Here is a 9,618-nt window from a genome sequence, read left to right as displayed (position 1 = left end):
AGGTGGGTCCTCACAAGAGCAAAGCAGACAGGGATAATCACCTCCCATACCCTGCTAGCCACCTCCCTTTTCATGGAGATCACAGTACACTTGGTCAGCTCTGCTGCAAGCATGCATGTATGGCTCGTCTCTTCGTGCACCTGAAACTTCAAGTCCTTCTCCACAGGGCTGCTCTCAGGTAATTTTCTCCCAGACTGTAATCATACTCGGAAAGTACCTGACCCAAGTCCAGGTCCACCTCATGGACATGTTGAACCTCATTCAATTCACGTGGAATCACTTCTCAAGCTTTTCCAGATCCATTGGAGAACTTCCTCACCATCTCTTGCATCAAGTGTACTACGCACACAAGTGTCATCTGAAAAATTGCTGAGGGTGCACTTGATCCCACGCTCTCAATCCATTGATAGACATGTTGAAGAGCGCCCGTCCCCACACAGACCTCTAGGGGGACACCACTCATCACTGCTTTCCACCCGGACATAACACTCTTGACCTCAATTCTATTGCTGTGAGCATCCAACCAATTCCGTATCCACTGAATAGCCCAGACTTCAGATCCATACCTCTCCAACTCACCCAGAAGGAGGTTGTGTGGGACCATGTCAAAAGCCTTGTGCAAGTCCAACTGGATGACAGCACTTACTCTTCATTTGTCCAATGATGCTGTTACTCCACCATAGAAGTACACCAGATTGGTCAGACAGGATCTGCCCTTGGTGAAGCAGTGCTGGCTGTGTCAGATCGCCTTCTTTTCTTGCAAGTGTCTTAACATGGCTTCTGAGAGGATGTGTTCCCTGACCTTCCCCAGCAAAGACAGGAGGCTCATGGCTCTGTAGTTTCCCAGCTCTTCCTAGTGGGTAAGACCCTTGACCATCCTTCTCTGCCTAACTCTTGTAGACAGATTGTGGCTCTAGATTGCCGTGTTCCAGTTGTGTGAATCTTCTCACCACATTTCCATGAGAACAAATAGGTTAATTTGTTGTAATTTTCAATGCTGTGGTTTCCCACTCTTGCTTCTTTCCCAAGATGCGTGAATGGGGATACAAGAACTTCAGATGGGGTTTTAGATGTGCTGTCTTCCTCACTGTCCCCTCCCTCACTCTTTTATAACAAACAGCCTTGAGGGAAGAAAACTGCCTGTGCTCCCAACCCCTTCAGCATCCTTCCAAGGGATATGAATTGTCTTGATTATTTGGAGTCAACTCACTGAAACCTCATTAACTCGATTTGAAAAAGCAGGATAGAGTAGTTCCCCAGCTTTACCAGGTATGGGAGCTTCTTGTTATTGCAAAGGCAGGCGTCCAGCTTCACTCAGGTGTGGCCATTGTTGTGCTTTCCTCTTCCATTCCTTTGGCTTGGAAGCACGACAGGCTAAGTAGCATCAGAGACCAACTCCATTTTTCCCTCCTTCCTTTCTTCCTTCCAACCATCCAGCCATCCATAAGGTATTGTTAGCAACTCTCAAGTTACTATTCCTACTAGCAACCCAGAAATTTCTAGTAATCACAACCATAGGCCAAGTGCTTCAGTAGACAAAATGGGGAATACAGCTTGAAGAGGATCAGCCAGGACACATCCTGAACCAATGGCTGAGCACCAGGTGAGAAGGTGTGGCTAATTTTTTTAGCTGCTATTGCTCCATTGTGTTTCTATCCTCAAAGAAGGCACTGTCATCACCTTATTTTTCCACATCCTCACTCCTGTCAGGTAAAAATGACAGTGACACGGATCCATTTCGTTATACTTCGGATTGCCTTTGGCTCCTCAGGGAGAGGAGAGGACCCATAACCTTCCTTATTGTAACCTCACGTGTGGTGCCTCTATAATCAGAACACATCCAGGCAGAGAAGAGCTTCTAAAGACACTTCCCAATCTGACTGCCCTCTCTTCACAAATGACATGTTGCTGTTCACCTTCAGGTGTAGAAGCGTGTGAAAGGAAAATTAGGCATGTAGGGCTGTAAATAACACACTTGTACATCACCAGCCCAGAGCTATCCGAATCACTTTAATCCTAGCAGCTTTATCCACCTGCTGGTTATTTAGATGTCATTCAGTGTTTTCACTCTTGGAAATGAGAGCATCTTACAGAATGTACTTCTGTAATCACATTCTGCACGTCTGCAGCAATACCCTTTCACAATGCAGGAAACATGAAGGGTTTGCTGTTGTGCTGTCAGTTACTCTTCTTGTATGGTTATAACCGCTCTCAGGGAGGATTTTCCACAATTTGTGATTAAGGACAGAGATAAAGCACCGATCACTTTTCTCATTCAGCAATATCTAAAGCCAGCTAGATTGCCTACAATTCTGCACATTGACTCCATTCACCCTCTCCTTCAGTGGTTTCTGCAAATTGTCATGAAGAACTCCATACTCCAGTAAATACTCCTGTACGGCCTGGAGAAAGACAGTTATTGTCTCCATTATGGGTCATGACAATAAATTGACATTGACAGTCATCGTCTTCTCTTATGTACAAGGGCAATTGTTACTGATACAGTTAGTTTGCTGGTTCAGACAGAAGGCCTGGCACAGGGACTGGAGAAACTGCAGGACCCGTTTTGAGGGTTGGGACAACTTCAAGGCCTCCTGCAGGAATTGGAGTGACTATAGGGCTTGTCATGCATCTAGGAGCAACCACAAAGTGTGTTGAGTGGGTTGGAGCCACCACAGGGTCTATTGCAGAGGAAGCAGAAATTTCAAGGCCTGTCACATGAATTGGAGCAACCACAGGGCCTATTGCAGAGGAAGCAGAAATTTCAAGGCCTGTCACATGAATTGGAGCAACCACAGGGCCTGCTGTGAGAGATGGGGCAACCACAGAGCGAGTTCCATGGGTTGGAACAACAACAAGGCCTCTCATGGAAGCTGAGAAAACAGCATGGAATGGATTCCATCCAGCAGTAGGAATGGATTGACTCCATGGCCTTTTTGAGGGCTGGGAAACTACAGGGTCTGCCACAGGATTAGAAGCAACCACGGGCTGTGATGGAGGAGCTGGTGCAAATGTAGGGGCAGATAGCAGGGTTGCAGTAACTACAGGCCTGTGGTGGTAGTTGGAGCAGCCACAGAGTACGGAGCAGGGCTTGGAGCCACCTCAGGAACTGGCACAGGCCTCAAAGCAACCATAGGCACTGTAGTGAGGGCTGAAGAAACTACAGGGCCTATCACAGAAGTTGGAGCAGCCACAGGGCCTGTCAAACTGTCATCAGAGTTAGAGAACTTCTCTTACTCTCTCGAGTGTGCTAAATAGCACTGATCAGGGTGCAGTAGGCATAGGCCAAGCTCCAGCACGTGGCAGTCATTGCTGTCTCTCTACAATTGGCAGAGTGATGACACATCTGCTGCAAACAGCTTGTCAAATTTTCTGGATCCTGCATTTGTTTGGAGTAGAGTTCCAGAGCGCTGTCGATGCCCACTATCCTGGAGGCCTGCTAATATCCTCCCACACAGCCCGACACTCATAAATTACCGTGTCAGGGCACATCTCTGTGTTACATTAATAAAAAGTTGGTTAAACTTAGACAAAACCAGAAACAGATTCAGGAGACACAGCAGTAGGATCATGCTGGTTTGAATATCTCAAGAATATTTAACATTCTCAAGAGCTATTGTAACTAGGCTAAAAGATAATGAGTAGGTGAAGGAGAAAGAAGAGTGAAGAAACAGGAAAACATGGCCTGTTCACACTGCCATAGTCTGGCTCCGTAAGGACACAAAAGAAATTGTGTAAATCTTGGTAGTTTTAATAATTGAGATGGTTCCCTAAGTATTAAGATGATGGCAGCGTGGAGTACAAACACTCTTGAGCAGTAACTTTAACATGTCATAGCCCTTCTTACCCGTAACAGCAGCACTATCGTCTTATTCCATCCCTCAGAGATGGTAAACAGCACAACAGAGAACAGATACAGCAAGTACAGGTTCATAATAAGTAGTTCTGAGAAATGGCACCAAAAGACTTGAAAATTATGACCAGAAAAAATGCAGAATGTGCATTAAACTACGTCCACCCTTACATCATTTCTGCTTGGAAATACTCTGGTCAGATCTGTGGTTACCTCAACCCTTTGGGGCCCCGCTGGACACCAAGAAGGACTGCTGTGGTATAACCTGGCAGCAGCTCAGCACAACGTTGTTCCATCAGTGCCCTTCCCAGTGTGATGGGAGACAGAAACGAGACAAAATAAAACAAAGTGGAATCTGTCAGACAAGATAAAAGATATCCACTAAAGCACTAAAGGAAAGAAAGAAGAAAGGAAAGAAGGAACAAAGGAAATAAAAGCCATGACAAAAATGACAGAGAAATAGAAACACTGAATACTAGAGATGCACAACACAATTGTTCACCACCCACTGAGCGATACCCAAACAGTCCCCTGGGAGCAGCTGCTCCCACTTCCAGCCAACTACCCCAGCTCCATCACTTTGCACGTTGTCACACGATGTGCAATATCCCTTTGGCCAGGTTAGGACAGATGTCCTGGGTCTGTGCCCCTCAGCCTCAAGTACACCCACAGCCCTCTCACTGACAGGACAGCACAAAAAGCTCAAACGTCCTTGGCTCTGTGCAGCACTGCTCAGCAACAACTAAAACATCGCTGTCTTCTCAACACTGTTTTCTTCCTAAAGGCAAAAACAGCATCACACGAGGCACCAGAAGAAAAATCAGTAAACTTTTGAGAATGTGGTTCCTTATTCATTCCATGCAAGAACATCAGGGACACTTGCTATCCTTGAATCAGTGCCCTGACCTCTGCTCCCCAATGTCCCTAGGTGGACCTGTAACCATACCTTACTGGAACCTCATACACAGTACCACTGTAGTTAGGAAAAGACCCAGGCTGAGAAGAGCTTCCACAGACCCCTCCTGCACTGACACACCTCAGTTCATGGGAGACGTTGCCCGTCAACATCAGAAACAGAAGACTACAAACAAACCAGTGATCCTTAATGGAGCTAGAATGGTATCTGCACATCAGAAGACGCAGCCCCTATATTAAAACTCAGATTCTTTCAGATTTCCTACTTGATTTTATTGGTTTCGTCACCAAGCATTCAAATCAGGGAAATACATGAGTGAAATGAAGTATCAGAAATATCACACTGCTTTGAATTCTCTGCTTTCTTAAACATGACATTCCAGAGATGCTGTATTAAAACTCATTTAGATTTAGATTAGGAAAGAAAACAAAATACAACCAAGAAGGAATACAGTGATCAAAGAGCACTCTGTGGAGCATGCAGAACCAAGGAACTGCTGTTTCAATGTGCATTGTGTGAATGTCAGCCATCTCTATGGCAGCCAGCTTCCCAGTGATATTAAAGAACATCTTTGCTGGCAACATTCAGCTTGGATTCACAGCTACACAGCCTGGTATTGAATAGATTCCATTATTATAGAGCCCACCAGACAACAAAAAAGAATGCATAAAAGCAGATGAATGAAAATGGCATCTTGAAGATTCAAATTTTCTTCCCACTCTTCACTTAATTCTTAGGAGCAACAGTACTATCACAATTAGATTTCACATCACAGTGATACCAGCATGCATCCACCTCCAAACGTAACAGAACTACAGAAAAAAATACGTGAATAAAGTACAGCTTCAGAAGACATTGTCCTTGACTTCTCACACAGCACATCTCTGCTTCCCTCGTTAGTTTTGGTGCAACGTTTGAGACTCCTTCACTTTGCTTGGAAGAGATCAGCCCATGAGGACCGAGATGCTTCTCCTTCTCCTCCCTTACTCATGGCTGAGCCAGGGGCTTTGATCCAAACTGCCATTCTCCTCTGCTGCCCTGGGAGCCGTGCCTTCACACAGGGGAGCTCGGCCCTGCAAAGAACACAGTGGACGGCTGACATTGGGCCGTTAACGCTAAGCAGGTGTCACTGAGAAGCTGGGAAGGCTCATCTGAACCAACGTGAATGGGAGACCACTCTTCCCTGCCCAGAGGCAAAGAAAGAGGAGGGCGGGGACACAGCTCTCTGACTTGAACAAGACAACATTAAAACCCTATTACGAGCCCTATAGACCTATTAAAAGCCTGCATAAACAACACAGAAAATTGGAAATCTCTTCTTGGATCAGGAAGAGGGGAGCAGACTCTAAGGGCTACCTCAGGAACAAATACCGTGCTTTACAGCCAACGGTAACAAGAGGATAGGGGATGTGGGAACTCAGACAGCAACGGAGAGGTAACAGACTCCGAGCTGATATCAGTTATGCTGTCGCCAATGCCGTGCAGGAGAAACACGACGCCATCACCACCGCGGCTTCTCCGCAGCTCCGTGCCGTCCCACAGCCGCACTCGGGGCCGAAGCCTCACTCCCAGCCTCCGTCCCCGCCTCCCTCCGTCCCCCGCACCGCGCTGCCCCCGCGCTCCGCCTCGTCCCCCGCGCGGAGCTCCGCTCCCTCACCTGCACGGCCCCGTCGCCTTCTTCTTGGCCGAGGCCGGCCGAGCACAGCGAGCTCCGCTGCTCGGCCGCGCCCTGCGGCAGCCCGGCGGGGAAGCAGGGGAAGAGCGGCCCGAGGAAGCGGAACTCGCTGTCGACGGTGCCGGCGGCGAGGCGGACGTCGTAGACGTAGCTGCGGGGCAGGGAGCCGGCGCCGCTGTCGGCGGCGGAGCGCGGGAACGTGGGCAAGGTCCCCGGCTCGCCCCGCCGGGCCCGCCGCACCTTGGCGGCCACGGCGGCCGCCGCGCCGGCCACGAAGAGCGCGGACACGCAGGCCAAGCAGACGCTGAGGTACAGGGTGAGGCGGCCGTCGGGCTCGGCGGCCGGCGCCTCTTCGCTCGCCCGCAGGCGGCCTTCGGAGAAGCCGTCGGCCAGGGCGACGGCGAGGGTGGCGCTGGCGGAGCGCGGCGGCCGCCCGCGGTCCCGCACCAGCACCACCAGCCTGTGCCGGGCCGCGTCGCGCTCGCCCACGGCCCGCGCCGTGCGCACCTCGCCGCTGTGCAGCCCCACGCGGAACAGCCCCGGCTCCGTCGCCTTGGCCAGCTCGTAGCACAGCCACGCGTTCTGCCCCGCGTCCGCGTCCACCGCCACCACCTTGGCCACCAGGTAGCCCGCCCGCGCCCGCCGCGGCACCAGCTCGCCCAGCGCCGCGCCGCCGTCGGCCGGCGGGTGCAGCACCACGGGCGCGTTGTCGTTCTCGTCCCGCACCAGCACCCGCAGCAGCGCCGTGGCGCTCCGCGGCGGCGAGCCCCCGTCGGCCGCGCGCACCGTCACCTCCACGGCGCGCACCTCCTCGTAGTCCAGCGGCCGCACCACGGACACGTCCCCGCTCTCGGCGTCCACCGACACGGCGGGCCGCTCCTCGCCCTCCTCCCGCACCAGCGCGTACCTCACGCGCCCGTTCGCGCCCGCGTCCGCGTCCGTCGCCTTCACGCTGCCCAGCCGCACCGCGCCCGCCTCGTTCTCGCTCACCCACATGCTGTACGCCGCCTGCGTGAAGCGCGGCGCGTTGTCGTTCACGTCGCCGATCCGCACCCGCACGCTTTCGCGAGCGCTCAGCCGCGCCCGGCCCCGGTCCGCGGCCACGATGCTCACGTTGTACTCGGCCGTCGTCTCCCTGTCCAGGGCCGCGCTGGTGCGCAGCTCGTAGTGGTCGGCGAACGCGGCCGTCAGCCTGAACGGCACGTCGCCCTCGATGGCGCACTCCGGCCGCCCGTTGTCGCCGGAGTCGCGGTCCCGCACGCTCAGCAGGGCCACCACGGTGCCGGGCGGGGCGTCCTCGGGGACGGACGCGCTCACCGAGCTCAGCTCGATCTCCGGCGCGTTGTCGTTCACGTCCAGCACCTCCACGTGCACTTTGCAGTGCGCAGACAGACCGCCGCCGTCCGTGGCTTTGACCTCAATATCGTGGTTGTCTGCTTCCTCGAAATCCAGGTTTCCCGATACCCGGATCTCCCCGGTCTTTGCGTTAAGCTCAAAGACCTGGCTGGACCGCTCTGACGTATCAGTGAAAGTATAGCTTACTTGGCTGTTGGTTCCTTCGTCGGGATCCGCGGCCGACACCCGCACCACCAGCTGCCCCGGCGGGCTGTTCTCGGCCACGCGCACCTCGTACACCTCCCGCGAGAACACCGGCATGTTGTCGTTGGCATCCAGCACCACCACCCGCACCTCAGCCGTGCCAGACCTGGGCGGTGAGCCCCCGTCCGTGGCCGTGAGCACCAAATGCAACTCCCGATGCTCCTCGCGGTCCAAAGGCCTCTCAAGGACGAGCTTCACGAATTCAGCTCCTCCTTTCCCTTTTTCGATAGCCAGGGAGAAATGCGAGTTTGGGGATAGGCTGTAATTCTGCAAGCCGTTCATCCCCACGTCCTCATCTTTTGCTTTTATGAGTGCGAATCGAGACCCCGGAGATGTCGTTTCGGGTATCTCCAGAACCACCTCCTTCTGCGGGAACACGGGGGAGTTGTCGTTCACGTCGCGAACCTCCACCTCCCCGCGGATCAGCTGCACCGGGTTCTCAAAGAAAAGCTTAAAGAAGAGCGCGCAGCTCTCGCTGTGCGGACAGATCCGCTCTCGGTCCAGCGTCTCCGTGACCGTCAGGACGCCGCTGTGCGGATCGAGGCGGAAATGCTGCTCGCTCCCCTCGGACACCACGCGCGCCTTGCGAGCCGCGAGCTGGCTCGGAGAAAGCCCCAGGTCCCGGGCCACGTTGCCCACCGACGAGTCCCTCGCCATTTCCTCCCACACGGAATAGCGCAGCGTTTCGGCCCCGCTCTCCCACACGCAAACGCACACGAGCCACAACAGCACTCGCCTCTCGCCGCCGCCGCTCCGGCTCCCGCTCGCCGTCCCTCTCCGCCACGGCCGGCCTTTCCCGCCGGCCTCCATGCCTCGCCGCCTTGCTCGCCGGACCCGACGCGCGCCGCTGCCGCTCGCCCAGAGAAAACCGCCGCACTTTCCCAGCGGCTCGGCCCCGAAGCCCCCGAGCGCCCGCCTCCGTGCCCCGCCGTCCTTCCCGAGCTGCTCGCACGGCTCTTCTGGGCGCCTGCGCCCCTAAGCGCGCTGCGGCCACACGGAGCTGCCGCTCCCTGGACAACACCCCCACCCAGCGGCGCGACGGCGAATTGCTCCTTCTCCGCCTTCCCACCAGCGCTGCCGATGCGCATGGAGTTGGAGGTTCGAATCTCCTTTCCTCCTGAAAGCACGATCCCAAAGCGCAGTGTAAATACTCGTCGCGTTTGGCAGCAGGCTTACTGCCCGCACAGGCAGTGCTGCTCTGAGTATCGTCTTTCCAGGATATCCACCGCGAACTCTTTTCCTCCGTGCAGTGTGGAATTTGCCTAAATGTGTTGTTTCCATTCAGTGCATGATCACAGTTTCCTCATTTTCTCTTCTTTTTAATCAGCAGATGGTGACTAATTCCTTATCCACTGGATAGTCCACCATGAAAATACACGTGTCTCCAACTTACAGATATTTTGTGGGGAGATGTCAATGGCTTTGCACAAGTCCATGTGAATGACATCACTTACTCTTCATTTGCCCAAGAATGCTGTTAATGCATCATAAAACTATACCAGATGGGTCAGCCGTGAATCATGGTCCTTAATGAAGCAATATTGGCTGTGTTGGATCACCTCCTTTTCTTGCATG

The 9,618-nt window shown here is 53.5% G+C and overlaps 1 protein-coding gene across 1 annotated transcript; it reads right to left on the bottom strand.

Annotated features, from left to right (window-relative positions):
• Positions 1–5,016: 5,016 nt before the first annotated feature.
• Positions 5,017–9,041, bottom strand: LOC146543296 (protocadherin beta-15-like). The gene is made up of 2 exons (XM_085236774.1): positions 6,427–9,041; positions 5,017–5,842 (listed from the first exon to the last, which is right to left on the bottom strand). The coding sequence occupies exons 1-2, from the start codon at positions 8,851–8,853 to the stop codon at positions 5,753–5,755; spliced, it is 2,517 nt and encodes an 838-aa protein (XP_085092900.1). The 5' UTR covers positions 8,854–9,041; the 3' UTR covers positions 5,017–5,752.
• Between the last annotated feature and the right edge of the window lie 577 nt (positions 9,042–9,618).

This window comes from Meleagris gallopavo, chromosome 15, assembly GCF_905368555.1.
Source record: "Meleagris gallopavo chromosome 15, MGAL_WU_HG_1.1, whole genome shotgun sequence".
NCBI classification, from domain to species: Eukaryota; Metazoa; Chordata; class Aves; order Galliformes; family Phasianidae; genus Meleagris; species Meleagris gallopavo.
This window is presented reverse-complemented; position numbering and strand designations above follow the sequence as displayed.

Coding starts and splice junctions, on each gene's coding strand:
- LOC146543296 (XM_085236774.1), bottom strand. CDS start 8,853: ATGGAGGCCGGCGGGAAAGGCCGGCCGTGGCGGAGAGGGACGGCGAGC. Junction 5,843..6,426: donor AAGGCGACGGGGCCGTGCAG/GTGAGGGAGCGG, acceptor TGTTCTTTGCAG/GGCCGAGCTCCCCTGTGTGA.